At 55.0% G+C, this 22,083-nt stretch overlaps 1 protein-coding gene across 1 annotated transcript in view; it reads left to right on the top strand.

The window, feature by feature from the left end:
* Positions 1-21,881, top strand: part of J4E79_002078 (uncharacterized protein) — a gene marked incomplete at both ends in the record, with an annotated part of 29,543 nt that extends 7,662 nt beyond the window's left edge. Inside the window, one exon of the mRNA XM_049350981.1 lies at positions 3-21,881. Coding sequence (XP_049214820.1) covers positions 3-21,881 — 21,879 coding nt within the window. The remainder of the gene's footprint in view (positions 1-2) is intronic.
* Positions 21,882-22,083: the final 202 nt, after the last annotated feature.

The following is a 22,083-nucleotide window of genomic DNA, read 5'->3' as shown; positions in this document are numbered from 1 at the left end:
AGGATCTCTTACCACCTCGAACCCCGCCCTCGCATGCCGATGAACAACAACAACCACAACAGCAGTCTTTTTTAGGCGATCGGGCAGTGACCACAGCCACTCCAAGTCCACTGCCCGTAAGTGAGCCTGTCGATCAGGCCCACGAGGGTAGTGGCATAATCCTTGGAGATCGGGCCGAGTTTCCTCTTTCGACCTCGGATGATGCCCAACGCTTCACCGCCTCTGGAGACAACGACCTACCGCCCGAACTATCGTTCGAAGACAGCCGCGCGCTTCTAACTCGTCTGACAGGCCTTCAGCCTTGGCAGCTGGAAGCTTTCCCCGATGAGCTACCTCCGCTGCCGCTGTCTAGGCCAGGTTCACCAACACGTTCGCCAGACGTCACACGTCCTTCGACTGCGATTTCTCAACGTCGACTATCTTCAACGGCAGTTCCCATACGCTTCCGCAAGCCCGTTATACCCTCTACCGTTGACCCTAGCTTAGCAGCTGATCCTCTTCCTGGCCCTTCACCAACCCGTTCTCGCCATGGCAAGACGCACTCCACAGAGTTTAGGAACTCTCGAGAGTTCCGACCTTTGTATCTGGTGGAGCGCAACCGCAAGTCCAATGAGATCGATGAGGTGTTGCCAGCACTTCCACCCAGTAGTGCTTCTTCAGTAGTCTCTGGCGCGGATTCAGAAGAAGAGTTTGAGTCTGCTCAAGAGTCACCTTATGAGAGCGCTGGACAGTCATCTTATGACTCATTTTTCGATCCTTTGAGTACCGTAGCCGACCTCATTGCGCCCAGCCATGGACCGGAGGTTCAGCATCCCGAGCTTGCCCATCGCGAGATTGAAGAGGTCGAAGAATCTGGCCAAGCTACACCCAAGGCCTCTGACTACTTCACAGGTGCGCAGGAAGCGTCGGCACCGTCTAGCGGTCCAAACTATGAATCGCTTACTGCGGCACTGGAGCATGCCAGAGCACAGGAACAGGATTCGTCCACCGACGATTTCATGTCGACTTTGACCTCCCCACAGGCGGAGACTCCTCTTGAGACAAGCGCGCCGCTCGACGACAAGATAATGCGCGACGTTCCTGAATCACGCGACACTACTTCTGCCCCATCGAGCAGCTCATCGAGACTCCAAGACGCTGCTCTTAGCGCAGTAGTAGGTGGTTTGACAGCAGCTGCTTTGCGAAAACGCTCTCCTTCACCAACTCGATCTCAGCGCGATGACACCAAAGACAAGGCTTCGTCCGCTGCTGAGCCAGAGCAACCTGAGCCGGAAACCATCGAACCTGTTGTCGAACCATCGCCAAAGGGCAAGGGTAAGGCCAAGAAGACCAAGAAAAGTAAGAAGGGCAAGGAGCCCGTCGCCGCCGAGTCTCCCGTATCCCCGTCGCCTGTTATCCCATCACCCGTAGCTCAATCACCCGAGGAGATAATCAAGCCATCGCCCTCCTTCAGCTTCGCCACTACGTTCGTTGACAACGAGGAAGATTGGGCCAAGAATAGGACTGAGTCCGTCGTTACGGACGATGCTACGCTTGTTGGTGAGCCTGTCGGAACGCCCAAGGATACCAAGGCCTTTCAACAGAAGGTTTTGGACACTACTGCACCAAAAGAGGACGAATCCACCGAGGTTCGACGCGCCGTCTTTGATATCCCTCAAGAAACTGCGAGATCAATCGAATCTGTTGAAGAGGCAAAGCAGGGTCTTGGGATCACTACCGAACCGGCTGCTACAGCTGTCGAAGTTTCACAAGACGCCCCTGTCGAACCCAGCTCTTCCAAGTCTACTGAACCCTCAATTCCTGAGCCGGTCATCGAGGAGGAAGTTGCGACTACACCCAAGTCCAAGAAGGCGAAGAAGAACAAGAAGGGTAAACGCGGCAACAAGCAAGCTGAGGCTGAGCCCGAGGTCGAGCCCGTATCCCTACCGGAAGTTTCCACGCAAGATGACCAGATCTTGCCTTCGTCGGAGTCGCAACAAGACACTATTGAACGCGATATCTTCGAGCCATCTTTCGAACGCGAAGAGCCCAAGGACAAGGTTGATGTCATGGATTTCTTGGTTCAAGAAGAAGTACCAGCCACTTCGACTGATGAAGCAGTTTCGCAAGAGGCGGTGCCTGCACCTACTGCTCCAGCAGTCCCCGAAGAACCACCAGCTCCCTCGACCGACGAAGCAGTCCAGCAAGCGACAGAGCCTGTACCCATTACTCCAGCAAACCCCGAAGAGCCCAAGTCGGAAGTTACAGCTGGGCCTGCCACACCAGAGGTTCCAGCTCGGCCTAGCACAGCTGACGGCGCCGAACAAGCCAAGAACACTCCCGTCGAAGAAAACCGCCGAGCCTCTGGGATCGAAGGGCAATCGGCAGGTTCAGGCTGGGGTTCCGGCCTGTGGGGTGCTATTGGATGGGGCAAGAAGAAGGCCCCGCCGCCGCCAACATCCGAGCCTCCGTCTTCTCCGAAGCCCCAATCTGCCGTCCTCGCCGCACTAGCTGCAGCCAGAGAAGAGGCCAAGCGCAAGTCACAACCATCCTCACCAACTGTGTCTGAGAGGAAGAGTTCCAAGTCTGAGAAGAGGCCTTCCATCTCCCGAGTGAAGACGCAGGATGAGACGTCAAAGCCGGAGTTGCTGCAGAAGATTGAGTCTAGGAGATCGTCTGTTCCTACACAGCGACCTACTGAGGCTACGACCCGCGAAATTGTCAAGGAAGAAGCTAGCTCGAGCACCACAGCTCCCACTGCGATCTTCACTGATGATGGCAAACCCTCTTTCGCATTCCCTCAGGCTTCCACGGCGCCTCAACAACTATCTATCGAGACTCCCAAGGAGGCTCCTGTCGTTGAAGAGAAGGCTACAAAGCAATCTGAGGATGCCACTCCATCTACTGCCTTCTTCACTGACGACGGCAAGCCGTCTTTCACGTTCCCACCAGTATCCACCAAGCCTGCAGCTGAGCCAACGACCGAGCCTGAAGAGGCACCTGTTGCCAAAGAGGAAAAGAGCCCTGCTTTTGTGTCCCCGCGTACCGCATTCTTCACCGACAACGGCAAACCATCGTTCACATTCCCGAAGACGTCACCCGCCCCCGCGGTTGAATCAAGCGTCGTATCTAGAGAAGTTCCAGTCGCGAATGATACACCAGCTCCTGTTGATGTCTCGCCACGCAATGCTTTCTTCACAGATGATGGGAAGCCTTCGTTTTCGTTCCCTTCGATCCCATCTACGACTACCGAACAAGCTCCTTCGGTCGCAAAGGAAGCAGAGGTTGTGGAAGAGCAGAAGAAGCCAGCGTTTGTTGCGCCACGGAGCACATTCTTCACTGATGATGGAAGACCTTCATTTGCATTCCCATCAGTGCCAAAGTCTACTGAGCAAACTGCCTCAACTGCCGATGAAAACGCCCCTGCGAAGACAAAAGAGCCAGCCACTTTCGTTGCACCTCAGACCAGTTTCTTTACCGATAATGGTAAGCCTTCGTTCACGTTCCCATCAGTGGCAGCACCCGCCCAGCCCTCGGCAACGGTCAGCAAAGACACCATCGTCGAAGAGAAGCCTGCTGAGCAATTGTCTCTTGGCCGAAGTGGCCTGTTCACTGATGCTGGAAAGCCCACTAGCACGATCTCTGACTTCGTCCCGACCGAGTCTGGCGGTTCAGCTTACGACCGTATCTCGGTTGAACCCAGCTCGTCAAAGAAGAAGATCATCAAGACCAAGAAGGAGAAGAAGGCGAAGAAGAGCAGCGTACCGATTCCCGATTTCGATGAGCCTGCAGCCGACGCTGCCAAGTCCGTCGATGCTCCAGTTGACGCGGCGGCAAAGGATCTGGGCGACCAGGTGACCGCTGAGCCTGTCAAGCCTGAACCTGAAACAGCCAAACCTGCTGAGACGCCTTTGGAATCTGCGATAGAGGCTTGGGGCGAACAGCTAGTATCTGAGCCAACTCCTCTGACTGAAGAGCCGCCTATCGTTGATTCTGCCGAAAGTACCGTCAAGCCCGAGCAACCAGTTACTACAGAGCCAATTACCATCGCCGAAGATGAAGTCACGTCACCTGTCAGCAAGAAGAAGGCCAAGAAGAGCAAGAAGAACAAGAAGGCTGAACTCGAAAGCACTGAGGTTGAGACCGCAGCCCCAACAACCCCAATCGAATCTGCTGCTGAACGTTCCCTGGATGCTCCTGCAAGCGAATCTGCACCTGTCACCGAGACTGTTACTGAACCGGTATCCGCAGAGATCGTGCAAGAGAAGATTGCGCCCTCCAACACGGAGGCTGCAGAGCTTGTATCCGAGCTCGCACCGACTGTTGAAGAGCCTTCCCGTGAAGAGCCCTCTCTGCCTCTCGATGTGGCCACCCCGACAGAGCGTGAAGCACCAGTTGAGTCCTCGCCTTCTGTTCAAGACGATGCGCCAAAGGCGAAGAAGAGCAAGAAGAACAAGAAGAAGAGCGGTATCTCCACGCCTCGGGAGGAGCCTACAACTACTCCCGAGCCATCTTCTATTACAGCTCCTGAGTCTGTCGCCAACCAGCCGACTGCCGTTCCGGATGTCACCCAACCTTCTATTGTCGAGGCCGCTGACGTTCCTCTGCCTGCTGCACAACTTGATGAAGATCTCATGCAGCCTCTCGAAAAGGAAGTTCCAAGAGATGTTCTTGTTAAGCAGGAGCCAATTCCCGAGCCCTCTTCTGCGCCTGTAGAAGCTGAGACTGTTGCTACAGCCAAGACCAAGAAGGGTAAGAAGAGCAAGCGGAAGAGCGGCACTGTGACACCCCAGCCTGAGACCGAAGCCGTACCTGAGCAGACCGACGCACCCCTCGAGACTTCTGCCCCAATCAGCGAACCAGTAGCAACTCCAAGCGAAGTAGTTGATCGATCCCGCGATATCGAGCAACCTTCATCTGCCGGTCACGTTTCTGCTGTAGAGTTCTCTCTCCCAGAGCAGAAGCACGACGATGGAGCTGATGCAGCCACTGTCCCTCTCCCAATAGAGAGCTTCGATGAAGATCTCTCTACTCCGTTAGAGCAGCCAAAATCTGTGGACGAAGTCACCTCTTCTGTTGAACCGACAGTTGAGGACACGCCATCGACACCTACTTCGAAGAAAGACAAGAAGAAGAAGGGGAAGAAGAGCAAGAGTGTCGAGACGCCTGTGGAGGAGGTTGTGGGTCAAGAGGAGGAGAGCAAGAGTAGAGACATTGGCCAAGGGGAGGGACTCTTTGGTGCGGAGACATCAGTCAAGGACAATGTAGATGCGAAGGATACGGCTACCGAGGAGACTGGATCGGCCCTTCCCAGAGAACAGCTGCAGTCAGACGTTGCGGAGCGTGCGAACGAGATCTCTGCGTCAGCCGAACCAACTCGACTTGAGCCCCTGTCTGAGGCTCCTATCGTCCCGACACAAGATGCACCAATCGCCGAGCCAAGCCAGCCTGCGGATCTAGTCGTCGATGATGTTGCCGAGGCCCCATCTTCTTCTAAAAAAGACAAGAAAAAGAAGAAGAGCAAGAAGGCGAAGGCCGATGACGAGGCACTGGCTACCCCGACCACCGATATTGAAGCTGAGGCCGTCAATGAAACTCTACCCCAATCGCAACAACAACCCGAGTCGCTCCAGGAGGCATCGACCGATGTCACCCCTGCACCCGCTACGGTCGGCGTTGAAGCAACACCCGAGATCGTCGAAAGGCAGATTCCCACGAACACTCCAGTTCCTGCCCAAGAAGTTCCTGCCGAAGAGTCACAGCAGCCTGCGACACCATTGGAGGAAGAGCCTTCTACGCCATCAAAGAAGTCCAAGAAGAAGAAGGCCAAGAAGGGGAAATCCGCCGAGATCGAACCCACTTCTTCAGACCTAGCCGATGTGCAGACGGATACTCAACCTTCTATCGAAGCTGCTGGACCTGAATCTAAGTCAATTGAGGATGCCGCACTCGCTGGATTTCCCAAGCCAATCCAAGAGGCTCAGGCCGAGACTGAAGCAATCGCAGCAGACCGAGCGATCGAAGTCGCGCCTGAGGTTCCTGTAGAGGCAGTCGCCGGAGCAGAGGCGGTGCCTCTTCCAGAGACGCCGGCCCGCGAGATCGATGAGCCCATCGCGGAGATTTCTCAGCCTTCGGTGCCTGCCGAGAATGTTCCATCAAAGACATTGCATGAGGCTTCAACCACCGAAGCAGAAGCAGTACCTCTTCCAGAGACGCCAGCTCGAGAGATCGACGAGCCGATTGTGGATGATCTGCCAGCAACACCATCGAAGAAGAGCAAGAAGAAGAAGGCTAAGAAGGGCAAGTCACTTGAAACCGAGCCAAGCACGCGTATCACTGAAGTAACTTCTTCTCAACCAGATCCGTTCGCGGAGTCTGCTCAACCTGAGGTGCCCACAGCTGAGACTACACCATCGGTGCCAGGTGAGACTTCCAAGCTAGAGCGCGAGACTCCATCGGCTGAGCTTGTCGCTCTTCCCGAAACCGACGACAAGGATTTGGAAGAGCAGAGAATACCTCAAATTGAGGCCGCGAAGTCACAAGAAGAAGCATTACCAGCTGAGTTCGTAGCTCTTCCTGAAACCGACGACAAAGACCTCGACGAGCCTGCAATTCCTCAAGTCGAGGCTGCGGAGAACGTTCCTGCTGTTCCTGAAGTCGTTACCGACATCTCTGATAAGGTGGATACCACACAGCCAGAGCGCAGCCAAGACCTCGACGTTCCTGTGGCTCCCGCTGAGCCTGTCGCCGAAGCCGAACCAGCTGAGCCAATCTCGAAGAAGAGCAAGAAGAAGAAGAGTAAGAAAGGCAAATCCATCGACACTACTGAGCCCAGCACACCGGTTACTGAGGAGCCAGCACCACAGTTCGACGTCCCTTCTGAGACTGTTCAAGAGGAGAAACGTATTGAAGATACTTTGCTGCCTTCGCAGGAACCGACTCGCACAGTCGTTGACACCAATGTGCCTGCACTCATCCAGGAGAGCGTTGCGGACGTTCCATCCGCGCAGCAGGATACGCCCATTGAAGAAGCTTCGGTTGCGCCTACCCTTTCCAGCCAAGACATCGAGAATGAGGGTGCCGAGCCTGTCTCAAAGAAGGGCAAGAAGAAGGCAAAGAAGGAGAAAGCCAACCAAGAGGCCGAGGCTGAGCAAATCCCAGCGACGCCTCTGCCTAAGCCTGTTACGGAAGATACTGCTGCCGATGCCAAGCTTGATGTCAACCTTGAGGCAGCTGCACCCGCAACCACTGAGCAGCACCAAACCGTCAAACCTTCAGAGGTCGAGCCCAAGGTCGCTGATGCCTCTTTCGAGAAGCCAACCGAGCCTGCTGCCGACGTTGTGAGCTCGGTAGCACCTCTTGAGACTACAGAGCGTTCATTCGATGATGTTGCATCAACGGAGAGGACACTGCCCGAGATTTCACAAGTTCAAGACCAGGTTGAGGCCGAAGATGCTCCCAGTACACCCAAGAAGAGCAAGAAGAAGAAGAAGGGCAAGAAGGGAGAGTTGATCTCCGAACCCCAGACTCCCGTTACCGAGTCTGAGCCAGTCTTCCCGGAGAACACTGTCCAAGAAGCGCTTCCATCTACCGCTGCGGCCACTGAAGAATCGGTTAGTCGCGATGTTACGTCCGAGCCTACTACCGATGTTCTGCCTACGCCTGTGGAGACCTCTACTACTGAGCAAGACGTCCCCGCTCCTACAGAGCCAGCGCAGGTTGAACAAGTGGTTCAGGTGATCGATCTTGAGCCAGCACGTGATGAACCCGTCCCAGAGCAAGCCACCGAGGAAGCGACACCACTCTCAAAGAAAGACAAGAAGAAGGCTAAGAAATCCAAGAAGGCTGAAGTTGAGAGTGAGATACCCGAGGTATCTTCTGCGCCAGTCGAGACCGTCTCGAAGACCGTTGATGAGCCAGCTCAGGAGGAACATGTCCTGCCGACTGTCCACGAGACACCCATCGAAGAGCCCGTCGCTGAGACACAAACCATTCCCGAGGCTACATCTCCCAAGTCGATGCCGGTGATCATCGCAGGTCAAGATGATGTACTTCCAAGCACTCCGCTAGCTGGAGACGCCGCTGCCACCTCTGCGACCGATACCGCGGCTGTAACTGGAGCGCAAGATGAAGTTACAGTAGTCGAGAACGAGGACGTTGCGCCTGCGACTGAACAGCATGAGGAGGAGTCTACTTCCAAGAAGAGCAAGAAGGCCAAGAAGGCTAAGCGTGCTTCCATTGCCGGAGAGCCTACTGTTCCTTCCGTTCCTGAAGCGACAACCGAGGAGAAGGACACTATCCAACCTGAGCAAGCAGCGACTGTACCTGAACCTGCTGCGGACCCGACACCTGTGCCTACCATCGTTTCTGACACCCTCCCTGAGTCCGCCACCGCCGAGGAACTTACTTCTGACACCAAGCCCGCGCTAGAAGTGTCTGTTGAGCGCGAAGCGACTGTCGATACCACAGCCCCATCCGTTGCCGAGGCGTCGGTTCAAGAGAAAGAGCAAGCATCAGTGTCCAAGGAGCCAATAGTTGAGTCCAAGCCGACTGAGAAGACGCTGGCTGCCGATGCACCCGTGCCCGAGGTCACTGAGGAAGTCGCCGCTCCACTCTCGAAGAAGGACAAGAAGAAGGCAAAGAAGGCGAAGCGCGTTTCGATCGCCGAGGAGCCCACTTCCATTCCGTCAACCCCTGTCGAAGAGAAGACTGAGCCAGTCTTGGAAGAGCCTGCATCTTCAGCTACAGAGGTACCCGCCTCGGAAGTTCCCGTTGTGGAAGGGGTGCCAAGCACTTTGACCGACGTCACCGAAGACACTTCATCTCACCTTACGCCTGCCGAACAGCTCATTGCTACACCCGAACCTGCTTCCGAAGAACTCAGTCAAGTTGAGGCTGTGCCAGAGATTACCAGCCCGGTCTCAAAGAAGGACAAGAAGAAGTCGAAGAAGTCAAAGCGCGAATCGATTGCGGAGGCGGAGACGGAGACTCAAGTGGAGACACCAGCAGAAAGGTCATTAGAGCGCGCTCTTGATGACGCTACTGACATTGCTACTCAGGTTCTTGAGCAGCAGCCCGACGAAGCCACATCAACGGAGCCTACTGCAACTCCCGTGATTGTTGAGGAGCCAAGCAAGAGCGACGTGTCTTCTGCCGTTCCAGTCGAAGAAGAGCAATTTCCAGCGACCACAGTTGTAGAAGAGCAGCCATCTGAGGTAGTGGCTTCCGAGCCAGTCTCTGCCACCATTCCGACCGAGACTTCGGCAGAGGAGCCCGTAGCGACATCTTCGACCATCGATGAGCCAACCACACCTTCCAAGAAAGACAAGAAGAAGGCGAAGAAGAGCAAGCGTGTATCAGCCGCGGAGGCTGAGCCATCGCTGCCTTCCACTCCGGTTGATGAGTCTGCTAAAGAGCTTACGGAAGCTGTCAAAGATGTTCCTACTGTTGAACAAGAGTCTGCCGTACCAGCAGTTGACCAGAAAGAGCAGTCAGACGTTGTTCCCACTGTGTCTGAGGATACAACAGTATCCACTCCTGCGGTTGAGCAGATTGTCACGGAACCCACGGAAGAAAAGGACACGGCGTCACAGTCGAAGAAAGACAAGAAGAAGGCGAAGAAAGCAGCCCAGAAGCCCAAGGCTGAGTCTTCTGAGCCTGTGATCTCCGCCGAGCCTTTGCCCGAGACAGCTGGGTCCTCATCAGGTGAACAGCCTTCGGTGGTGCCTGACACGACAACTACCAGCGCCATCATCGACGAAGCGCCACGAACAGATCTTAATCATTCGACTGCACCGGCTACAGTTACAACTGAGGTCGATCAAGGCAAGGAACCAGCTACCAGCCGCGATGTGAACGCCGCCACCGAGACCGAGAAGCCCAGCATTGCGCCTACGGCTGACAACTCGGTTGAGACTACCACACCAGACGCACAGACTATCCCCAGCACCACTGCCACCTCTGCAGAAGTCCAGCCGGACGACGAGCAAGAACCAGAGGAATGGGCTGGGCTATCGAAGTCGCAAAAGAAGAAGTTGAAGAAAGCCAAACGCGCATCCGTTGCTGAAGTAGAATCATCCCGGCCAGCCACACCTGCAGAGGATTTGTCAAAGGTTCTTTCTGCCGAGCCTCAGTCATCTGTTCCCGAAGTGGTTAAGGAGACCACTACTGAGCAATTGCCCCAAGCGGATGAACCCCGTGCCCTGCCAGTCGCGGAACCTATCAGCGAGGCGAAGCAGGCTGAAGCATACCTCGAGCAGCCCACCGCAACTTCGGAGCCAACAACCACCTCAACCCTAGCTGAAGACCCTGCACCAACTACTGCTACACCAGACCCGTCACCAGGCGATCCCAAGCCGCCAGACAGAGAGCTCGAAGCGCCTTCGTCCCCTTCCTCCTCCAAGAAGGACAAGAAGAAGGCCAAGAAGCAAGCTAAGAAGGCAACAACTGCGGAGCCTTTTTTAGCAGATGAGACGCCTGAGGCAGCCAACTCTGATACTCAGCCGTCTCTGTCGATTCCTACACTTTCGGAGACCCAACTACCTTTCTCGGGGATACCGACACAATATCCCCAATCTTTTACGAATAACGAGCTTGTTGATGATTTTGATGATAAGAAGGAGGTGGAGATTCATGATGCGAGGGAGGAGAGGGAACGTGAGGAGGAGAAGAAAGACGAGGAAAAGGGGGATGTTGAGAAGGAGATAGTGGAGAGGGGAGTCGAGGAAGAGCAGGAGAAGAAGGTTGAGGAGGTGGTTGCCGAGGCTGATCAGCGTAGAGAGCCTACGGTCATAGTTGAGGGGTTGCCAGAGCAGACTGCCACGATCGCTACTGAGGAGAAGTCAGTGGAAGTTGAACAGCCTTTGGAGTCGACCGCGCCGCAAGAGCCCACAACTGCCGTTGCAGACGTTGCCGCGAGGGATATCGAGGAGCAAGCACCTGTTCTGGAAGACCTTGCGTCTGAGACAATCATTCCAGTCGATACCAGCGCCACTGAGCCATCCCCGCCTCCAGGTGTCAACTCAGCGCCCACACTGGAAGATCCAATTACGGTGGAAACGCTCCAGGAACCCACACCTACTCCGGTGGTCGTTGAAGAAGATCAACCGACTGCTCTGCAGCAACAAGACGAGACCAAGGAAGTTGTGCAGGAATCTTCTCAGACGCCAGCAACACAACCAACCCGTTCACTCGGCGAAGCTGATGAGGGCTTGGCCGCTCCTTCTGAGAAGAAAAAGAAGAACAAGAAGGGCAAGCGCGCCTCCGCACTAGAGGAGCAGGAGCAAGCCACCAGCGTCACTGAGCCTGAGCGCGATGTTGCCGACAAGCCAAACGAAGATATCACAGTTGTGGAACCTGAAGTACCAATTGCGTCTGCATTCGAGGACGTCAAGCCTTCAGAGGATGTCGCAATTGTTCGAGACATCGAGGTTGCGCATCCTTCCGAGCCTCAAGCAGATACAGAGCCTATTGTCAAACAACCCGCCCTTCGTAAGGACCAACACGTAACGCCTGATGTCCAAGAGCATGTGTCTGTTCGGGTCACGACAGACGAGCGCCAGGATTCAACCACACAGCCCGAGACTCCCGCTTCTTTGCTTGGGGTTACCGAAGAAACGACCATCGCGGAGCCTGTGCCCCAAGATGCTGAACGTACCGTTGAAAACATCGAAGAGCCCGCCATTGTCGTTCCGGAAGTGGAGCAAGTTCCAACGCCGACAATCGAGGAGCCGACCTCTTCAAAGAAAAGCAAGAAGAAGAGCAAGAAGGCCAAGCAGGCGTCGTCTATCGAGACCGTTCCTGAAGTCCAGTCTTCCCAGCCAGAGGAGTTGCCATCCGTTCATGTTGAGCCAACCCCGCTGGCGTCTGAACCAGTCAACGAATCAGAAGTGTCACGCGAGGTCACGGTTCCTGAACAGGTCGAGGATGTTCAACCAGCAGTTCCGACAACAGACGACAAGACTACCGGCCCAGAAGAGCCGATCTCGAAGCCTGTCGAAGAGACGCAGCAACCTTCGCTACCAAGCATCGAACGTGACGCGCCCGCTGAGGTTCCAGAAATCGTATCCGAGCCTCCGACAACAACACAGCTTGAGCCAACAACTCCTGCTGCCCTTCAATCGCCCACGGAGGAGCTTCCCGTACTTTCGCTCTCGAAGAAAGACAAGAAGAAGAGCAAGAAGGCCAAGAAACAATCTCAAGCGGAAGAAGTAGTAGAGCAGACCACTCCTGATATACTTCGAGACTTACCTCGAGATGTTACTACGGAGGCCGCGCCTACTCCGGTCATTGAAGAAGTTGCCGACGCGGTCGTCGAGCCAATTGCTAAGCCGGTCTTGGAGCCGGTGGCCGAGCGAGCCATTGAACCAGCGACCGAGACAACGCCGGTCATTGAGTCCACACCAGTTGAAGATGTATCCGCACCAAAGCCTGAGGACATCCCATTCGTTCCAGAGACTACCGTCAACGAGCCGATAACGTCTGAAGATGCACCAGTACCTGTCACCGAAGACACCCGCGAATCCTCAGAGCTTGCGGAATCAAAGCTTGATCAAGAAGTGATCTTCAAGCCTGTAGAAGACGCCGCTCAGGTACCGCTACCTGAAGATCGCATCATCAGCCCACCAGCCGAGACAGTTGGGGAGGAGTTTGTCGGCCCAATCCAGCCTGAGATCACATCAGGTGCCCAAGACGAGCAACTTTTGACCCCAATCGTAGAGCCAGAGGCTCCACTCGAGATCGCTGAGGCCGCACCGTTGTCCAAGAAGGACAAGAAGAAGGCCAAGAAGGCGAAATCGAAGGCTTCCGATGCTATCACGCCTGTCAATGAAGTCGCAGCACAGCCCGGGGTCGAAACCGTCCAAGATGTTGGCGCTAGCATCAATGAGCCAGCGACTCGGGATGTGCCACTCTCTTTGCCTCAGGAAGATGCTGTGGTTGAGACAATTGTCCCTACGATTGACCAAGAACCTTCACTGGACGACCGCGCACTAACCATGCCCCCAACGGAGGAGACCAAGGAAGAAACCGAGATAGCCGATCCTACGCCGCCTCTCGTGGACGCTATTCCAACGCCCTTGCCTGATACTGCTCAAGAGCCTACCATTCAACGATCCATCGAAGAGGTGCCAGTCATCGATGCGCCAGTCACTGCTGCACAAGAGGCTCCTGTTACACAGGAAATCGCAACCGAGGATCAAATCGAGGAGACAGTCAGCCAACAAGTGCCAGACACCACTGTCACTCCAGCAATCGTTGATGAGCGACCTTCCGATGTACCGACTACGGACGTTGAGCCTCAAGTCGAGGAGCCGGCATCCCCATCGGTCTCCAAGAAGAAGAGCAAGAAGAAGGGCAAGAAGTCAGATGTCACAACGCCAGCTCCCGAAGCCTTGCCTACAGCAGACTCCGACAACGTTACTTCTACGATCGAGGAGATCGCGCTGCCTACAGCCGGAGTACAAGACACCATTACATCAGTTCCAGATGAGCAGTCGAAGGTTGAGGCTCCGATTCAACCAGAGACTACCGTACTGCCAGAAACGGTCATTGAAGCACCTGCCACCGAGACTGCACCTCCAGTCAACGAACCTGTTGCGGTGCCAGAGACGACTGTCGTCGAAGAAGTCAAGAATGAGACCGTTACGCAGGAGCCTGTTCTTGAGCGTAAGCTGAGCAAGAAGGAGAGGAAGAAGGCTCAGAAGCAGGCCGCCGCTCTAGTCGAGGAACCCATTGTTGAGGAAGAGCCCGTCGTGGAGCCAGCCACGGAGTCAGCCATGGAACCCACTATCGAATCTGTCGTCGAGTCCACCGTCGAGCCTATTGTCGAGCCTATCGTCGAGCCTATCGTTGAGCCTATCGTTGAGCCTATCGTTGAGCCCACCGTCAAGCCAGCGACGGTAGAACTAGCGCCTGCAGTCGATACTACTACGGTTGAGAGTGTCCAGGAGACTTCCCCAGTGGTACATGAGCCTGTTGTTGAGTCTTCATCTTGGCGCGAGGTACCAGAATCGAAGATTGAGGCTTTGTCTCAAGAAGCAACAGTGGAGGACACGATTGTTTCCACATCAAAGAAGAGCAAGAAGGCGAAGAAGGACAAGAAGAGTAAGACGCAATCTGCTGTTTCTGATCTCCCCGAGGAGCCTGTCAAAGAAACATCGAATCTTCCTGAGCAAGTACAAGCAACGGAAACGTTCGAGACTGAGCCCGCCGCCACCGAGCGACTACAGCTTATCAGTCTACGGGATCAGGAAGCAATGATCCCGGAGACTGAGCCAATGGCTTCGACGACCACTCAGATCGAGGAGACAACAACGGAGTCTGTAAAGACGGAAGAGCCTGTTGTCCATGCCAACATTACTCCCGAAGCAATCGAACAGCCTCAAGAGCCGGCTTTCTCACAAGAGATGGATGTTGACAAGCTACCGGAAGATGTCTCAACAGGCATCACTGATGTCCAGGACCGTTCTGTCCCCGAAGCTGATGTGGCCGTTCCCACTGTCGCACCACCGATCTTTGAAGACTCCGAGCAACAACCCCCTCAAGAGCTGATGCCAGACGCCTCAGTCGAAGCGTCAGCGGAGCCAACTACTGTAGTGGAGGAGGCCAGGAGCGTCCCAGAAGCACAATCCGAGAGCATTGAAGCCCAGCCAGCCATCTCTGAACCGTCCATTCCGGAGGCACCTCTTGCATCATCTTCAATCGCCAGAGAGCTGCCATCGGAGATGCGATCCGAGCCTGCAACGACAACAATCGACTTGAGCAACGAGCAGACTCTACCTGAGCCAGTGGAGGAAAGTTCCCTTTCGCGCTCAATGTCGAAGAAGACGAAGAAGGCCAAAAAGGGCCGGAAGTCTCTTGCCGACAACGAAACTTCTGGACCCGCTACGATTGCCAGTGAAACCCCTCCAGAAATCGTCACTGAGACACCCATTAAGCAAGTCGTCCCTCAGCCAACTATCACTGAGGCCGCGAAAGAGTTGGTACATTCTCCCACGCCAGCAGAAGAGAGCGCGCCGGTCGTTCCAGTAGTCGAGGAGACCCCAGTACCTGCCGTCGCCGAAGCTACTCCAGAAGACAACTACCGGAGCCTTGAGGAGCAGCAGCCTATCGAGCCTACTCAGTCCACCACGACACTCGAAGAAGCTCGTCAAATCACTCATGACGACTCTGTTCCAGTAAGCGAGCTCTCCCCCTCTCTTAGGGCAATTCAAGATGAAGCTGCCGATCTGCGACTCCGTGCAGAAGCACTCGATGTTGAGCTCGCCACACGAGACGACGCTGATGAGCCCTCCACCATCGAGCCCGCTTCCATGTTCGATATTGTCAACAAGCTCACGAAGAAGGACAAGAAGAAGGCGAGAAAGAGCAAGGGCGACACTGACGCTATGCCGACGACTCCTGCGGCCGAACCTGAGGCTGCGGTTGAGACGAAGGAAGTCGTCGAGACGCCTGCGTTCGTAGCTGCGCCGACCTTAGCAGAAGAGCAAGTTGTCGATAAGAGAGAGATTGTCGAAACACCAGCGCTGACAGAGGATATCATTGCGACCGATGGGCCTTCTCGCAAACTGAGCAAGAAGGAGAAGAAAAGGAAGGGCAAGCAGCCTGCAGTCGATCCAGTCGAATCCTCCGAGACAGTAACGCAGTCGAGCGCGCCGATCGTTGAGTACCCAGAGCCAATCGCCGAGCAGTCAACAGAGTCACCATCAGTCGTCACTGAGTCTTCAGCAGACACTGTCGCGCCAGAGAAACTTCACCAGGCTTCCCGTTCCATCGATACTGAGAGAGTAGTACTTAATGAGCCAGCTGCAGCCGACATCCCGGCCTCATCTACCGTCACCCAAGATCTTCAACAGACACTTGTAGAAGAGGAACTAGTGCCTTCAAGGAAGCTTAGCAAGAAAGACAAGAAAAGGGCCAAGCAAGCTGCCGCGGTAGAGGATGTTCCGTTCTCTACCCCGACTGAATCTCGGGAAGTAGTTTTGCCTGACTATGAGGTAGCTACGTCAGTGCCAGCACCTTCCAGTGAGGGTTTCCCTGCGACGAGTGTCGAGGCTTCCAAGGAGGCAGCTATTGAGGAACTCGCGGCTATGACGCCGAACCAACGTGAGGTGGAGACACATGTCGATACCTCAATCGTTACACCAGCAGAGGCAACCACGGACAGTCTGCCACCACCAGTCGTCGAGCAACAAGAGCCAATTCTCGAGGAGCCATCTATTCCATCTCCTAAGCTCAGCAAGAAGGGCAAAAAGAGAGCCAAGCAAGATACACTCCCCGCGCAGGAACCCGAGGCGCCCGTTACGGTAGACGCACCGTTACCCGAGACCAGTGAGCCCATCGTTACGGAGATACCGCACACAACCCAAGAGGTATCCAGGGACACTTTCTCCCATGGACCAGCGATCGTCGAACTTCCAATCGCGACGGACGTCATGGAAGAGGCACCTCGGTCCGAGCCATCTACTATGCCACGATTTGACCCAGAGCCAGAGGTTAAAGTCACCGAAGTCCAGCCCGAACCGACTCCCATCGACCTTGCCATCAAGACTTCCATTACGGAAAGCACCGAGCAGCCTCGTGAATTCCCCGCTGTGCGTGAATCAGAACCAGAGTCTGCGATTGCCCCGACTCTCGTACGCAAAGAGAGTAAGAAAGACAAGAAGGGGAAGAAGCAAGACCTGCTTGCTGAACAGCCTCTCACATCGAGAACCGACGATGTAGTGGTCTCTGAAGACGTCCGAACCGAAGAGCGTTCTCTTGACTCGTCAAGGCCTAAGGAGCAGCAAGTCACGGCTCCTATGGACATCCCAAATGAGCCCACAGAAGAGATTTCAATCGCGCCGGTCCCGGAGAAGCAGCCTCAAGGGATTGTTGCTCAAAGAGAACTTCCAGAAGAGCGTGTGACCGTCGACGCCCCAACGACTGATGCCATCCCTGAGGCCGAGACGACCCCCAAGAAGAGCAAGAAGCAGAAGCGCAAGTCAAAGTCTCCGACGACTTCAAGAGAGTCCTCTAGCGTTGCACCCATCGTCCCGGTCGAGGAGACCGCCCCTGAACCGACTATTGTGCGTCAGATTGTGTACGACAACCGCCAAGATACGATCCGAGAACGCAGCCTTTCTCCCAGGAAAAGGCCTACAACACCGTCAACGCCCGGGTCGCCTGTAATTGGAGCAATTCTCAGCCAGCCGAAGAGGGAACACGTCAGGTCTATGTCCAACGTCTCTATCCCTGATCTCCACGTCAGGGCCAGCGAATCTGATAGCACTACTCAGCACCCTTTGTTGCACAAGAAGTCATCTAAGAAACACAAGTTGGCAGCTTTGTTTGAGCGCGGTAAATCACCGGATGGCGCTCCTGTGGAACGAGGTCTGCGAAAAGAAGGGTCGGGCAGTGTCAGAAACCTCGCCGAACAGTACGAAAGTCAATCACGATCTGTTACGCCCATTCTACCCCAATCTCCCGAGAAGCGATACCTATCTCGATCCCCATCGCCTGAGAAGCGTCAGCTCCATTCTCGAGTTGCATCTCGTAGTCAACTTGGCTTGGCATCACCAGTGCGATCAGATTCGAAGTCGCCCGCAAGAGACATAGACTTCGCAGCTACTGTCGCCGCCAGTTTGCAGGAGTCCGGTTTTGATCCTGGATATGTCATCAACGATAGAGCTTTCCATCGCTCGAACTCCATATCAGGAGCTCGCGATATCACGCCCGATGATGATATTGCCGCTGCAAAGGAAAGAGCCGGCAGATCACGACTCGGTAGCTTGAGTCGCTCATCATCGGTCTCCGGCTCGCCAAAACTACGAACACTCCAACCTAGCGGACCCGATGTTCTGCCACCCATCGAAGTAGCAATGGCAACGACTGACACTGCATCGTTCGACCCACTGGATGTGCTCAACGACCCCGCTTTTGCAACGCGAAAGTCACCTCCTGGTGTTCTGGAAGAAGCTGACCCTGATGAGTTGGCCGGGTCGTCAAGTTTGAGAAGGAACAAGAGCAAGAAGAAGCGTCACCCGATACCAGAAATTCCAGTGGAATCTGAACACACTCGCGAAGAAGCAGACGCTTCAGTTGCGCCGATTGTTCGAGGCAAGAAGTCAAAGAAGGACGAAGAAGGAGCTCCACGTCCGCAAGACCGTGTTGAGTATACAGCTGCAGAGACTCCGGCGATCGAGGCTCATCGAGATGTGCCTCTCGCTGTTGAGACTCCAGCTGACTCCACAGTCCGCGGAATTGAGCCTGCTCAGTCCGTGCCTCGCGCGCCAAACTCCACCGATGTCCTTCCGGAGATGCCAATGCAAACAACAGGTTTGGAAGCCAAGTCTATCGACGTCAAAGAGGAAGATTCAAACAGACAAGACACGATAGCGAGGAAGGAGAGGTCCAGGAAGTCAGCGAAGGACGCCAAACCTGCAGCCACTGACGATGTGCCCGTACTGCCCGTGACATTCGATCAGGAAGCCCGTTCACTGACCGCTGGAGAGCCGAAGGAATATCCATTTCCACAGGTGACGCAAGAAAAGGAGATCGAGAGGAAGGAGGAGACGCGCAGGCGGGAGTTGGAGAAAGAGAGGGATATGGATGCATGGGCTCCATCGCCAAGAAAGAAGAGCAAAAAGAGCAGGAAGACTGAAGAGAGGGTTGAGGGAGAGTCGAGCACCGCGTCGAGGGACGCACCACCAGCCGAGACACCAGCTGCCGTTCCTGAAGTTCATAAGCGCAGGACACACCCTGTATCCTTTGACGATGAGCAGCCGGACGAGAAGCGCCTACACACATTGGAGTCCACACAAGAGCCTCAATTCACCACTGAGAGAACAGCATCACCAGCGCATGTTGTCGCATCAGAACGCTCACACTCCGACAAGCGCTCCAAAGAAGCCAAATCATCAACGCATGGTGCAGCACCAGCCAACGAGCCATCGTGGTCATTCGCCGAAGTTCGAGACGACAGCAGTCGGGACCCCGCCACTGCACAGTCAGCACAGCCAGTCGAGAAGGCAACACGTACGCTGAGGCGGTCGAAGGAACCGAAGACTCCTCTGGGTGCATCAAAACGCTCGATTGCAACTGACCAAGATGCCGAAGACAGCCCTGCTTTGCCAACACACCCAGTGATTTCTGGCGCGACAACCCCAGGCACCGACTTTGCGACGAAGGAGCGAACCTCGTATCTTTTCGATTCCTCGCCATCAACACGCGCCTATGGCACTTCACCAGCAGTTGGGCCGCAAACACCCGCTCATGATACTCAGAGAATTGATGATACTCCGTCGAAAGACAAAGGCAAGAAACCACGCACAGAGTCGCAGCACGGTCGAACATCGCCTACGAAGCAGATTGCACAGAAGGAGCCATACCAATCCTTGTTTGGAGATCCAAATGAGAAGAAGGGTGAGACCCTTTCCACGCCTGTCGCGAAGTCCGAACGCACGCCAGGCACCAAGCAACTCGAGTCCATTGAGGAAGTCAGCCCGGATGACACCAAGCACAAGAAGTCACGATCCATCGCTGATGTCGGCGCGCCAGAGCGAGGACTCAAGTCAGCTCGTCGCACCGAGAGTCTCAGGCAACTTTCTGATCGCCTGAGATCACCTCCGCCCAGCACGCCAACGCCCACGGGTCGTCGAAGTGTGGCATCCATGGCAGACAACTCGGGTGGAAGAGATTCACCATGGTCACAGGTCAACGACAGCGTTGACCGAACCATGACCCTCAGCCCCGCACGCCGCATGCCTCGCTCATCTCCGAGCGCAGACCCGTTGAAGCAGTACATTGCTGAGCAGCGGTCGCCCAGTGTTCAAAGTCAGCGTTCTCTGAGCAACATCGCGAGGCTTAGGTCTCCGGATCAGGAACGTCCTATGAGCTCTATGAGCAACATCAGCACACGTTCGGATCGGTCGTTGAGAAGAGTGGACCGGCAAACGTCAGGTGACCTCAGATCAGCCTCGAGGCTTGGCGAGGCCAGTGCGCAAGACGCTAAGAGCGCGCAACCCAATCTCTCCAGCACGGCGCTCGCGGCTGGAGCAGCAGCCATCGCAGGTATCGCCGCCCCACCGGTTTACGACCCAGTCCGGGGTACAGGTAGAGGTCGCCGTACCAGTATGGCCGAAACCTTTGTAAGTAGTTCGCAGTTGTTGCGCACGTCGCTTCTGATTACTGACTGTCTTTTGCAGGAAGCATGGGGTGAAGCCCAAAGGTCGCCTAGCTCGCCCTCACGTCCACCAAGCGTGCGCAAACGTCAAAGCATGCAAATTATGGACCTCCAGACGCAACTTGACCAGCTAGCTGCGCAAAACTCAGCTGTCGAGACCGCCAAAGCCAAGGCTGAGGAGGCTTTGCAGGCTGCACAACACCAGCGCCAAGTTGACGAGCAGTTGGTACTTGAAGAAGTAGAAGCACGTGACCGTCAGATTCACCAAAGAGATATCGACATTGCGCAACTCAAGGATACGCTTCAGCGACTACAAGAAGAGATTGCGCGCCTGAATCAACTCAACAACGCACTAACAGACGCCAATCGCAACCTGACCAACGATGCCAATGAACGATATGGCCAACTCCAGTCCGAGGGACAGATGGTGCATGAGCAATGGCAGGCATCACAACGAGAGCTAGAGAGCCTTCGCAGTCAATACGCTCAGCTTCAGGCTGAAGGCCAGGCCATGCAACAGCAATGGCAAACATCACAACGAGACTTGGAGGAACTTCGTCGTCAGCATACCCAGATGCAGCGAGGTCTCGCAGATGCCGTCCGCGATGAAGTTGGCGAAGCACTAGATGAGCGCAATGCTGAAATCGACCGTCTAACCGCAGAGCTGGCGACTGCACGCGAACAGATCAAGAACCTTCAAAAGCAGATCTTGGCTTCGAAGAAGCCTAGTGAGAGCTTCCTCACTGTTCGCGATGAAGACTACTTTGACAGCGCCTGTCAACAACTGTGTCAACATGTACAGCAGTGGGTGCTGCGCTTCTCCAAGTTCTCTGACACTCGCGCATGCCGCCTTTCATCAGAGGTCGCAGCTGATACACGACTGGATGCATCAACGCGTCAGAAAATCGACACTCGCCTTGACAATGCCATCCTCGATGGCTCAGATGTCGATTCACTCTTAGCGGACCGTGTCAAGCGCCGAGACGTCTTCATGTCCGTGGTTATGACCATGATATGGGAGTACGTCTTCACCAGGTACCTATTCGGTATGGACCGAGAACAGCGCCAGAAACTCAAGGCGCTGGAGAAGACACTTTCAGAGGTCGGCCCACCACGCGCTGTGGCACAATGGCGAGCTATCACACTTACCCTTCTTGCGAGAAGAGAGCCTTTCATGCAGCAACGCGCTCAGGACACTGAAGCTGTCGTGCACGAGATCTACAGCACACTCTCGACACTTCTTCCACCACCATCGCATCTGCAGCGCCAGATCCAGGAGTCGTTGCGCAACGTAATGCGCTTGGCAGTGGAGCTATCAATTGAGATGCGCACGCAACGCGCGGAATACATCATGCTGCCGCCGCTACAACCCGAGTACGATACCAAGGGCGATCTCGTCGCCAAGGTTACTTTCAACGCCTCTCTAATGAACGAACGGTCAGGCGAGACGACGTCGAACGACGAACTCCAAGCCCGTGGGTCGGTGGTCAAGATTGTACTGTTCCCCCTAGTCGTCAAGAAGGGCGATGACTTCGGCGAAGGCGAGGACGAGATTGTCGTCTGCCCAGCCCAGGTCCTGGTCGCTGGAACTAAGAGCAGGAAGGTAGTGAGGGTCATGAGTGGAGCGATGTCGATCAATCGTCCCGACTCACGAGCAAGCCGTATCAGTCGGGTAACGAGCGTCGCGCCCCCTGAGAGCACGATTATGGACTACGAGCAACCTGGCAGCAACATGATCTAGATGGACGGCCGTTTGGATCACGATTTTTTTCTTATCTTACCTTGATAGCGTGGGCGGGTTTTGTGTTTGGCGTTCGGGATATCGTTTTACCACTTTACGAGATTTCCTTTGTTTTAGTATTAGCAGTATTTACATAGCATCACTTGGAGCGCGTTTAGCACAATTGTATATTAGTCACGACAGCACGAACGCTGTAAACAAT

Source organism: Alternaria viburni, assembly GCF_023758015.1.
Source record: "Alternaria viburni strain BMP 2772 chromosome Unknown scaffold_3, whole genome shotgun sequence".
In the NCBI taxonomy this organism is placed as follows: domain Eukaryota; kingdom Fungi; phylum Ascomycota; class Dothideomycetes; order Pleosporales; family Pleosporaceae; genus Alternaria; species Alternaria viburni.
This window is presented reverse-complemented; position numbering and strand designations above follow the sequence as displayed.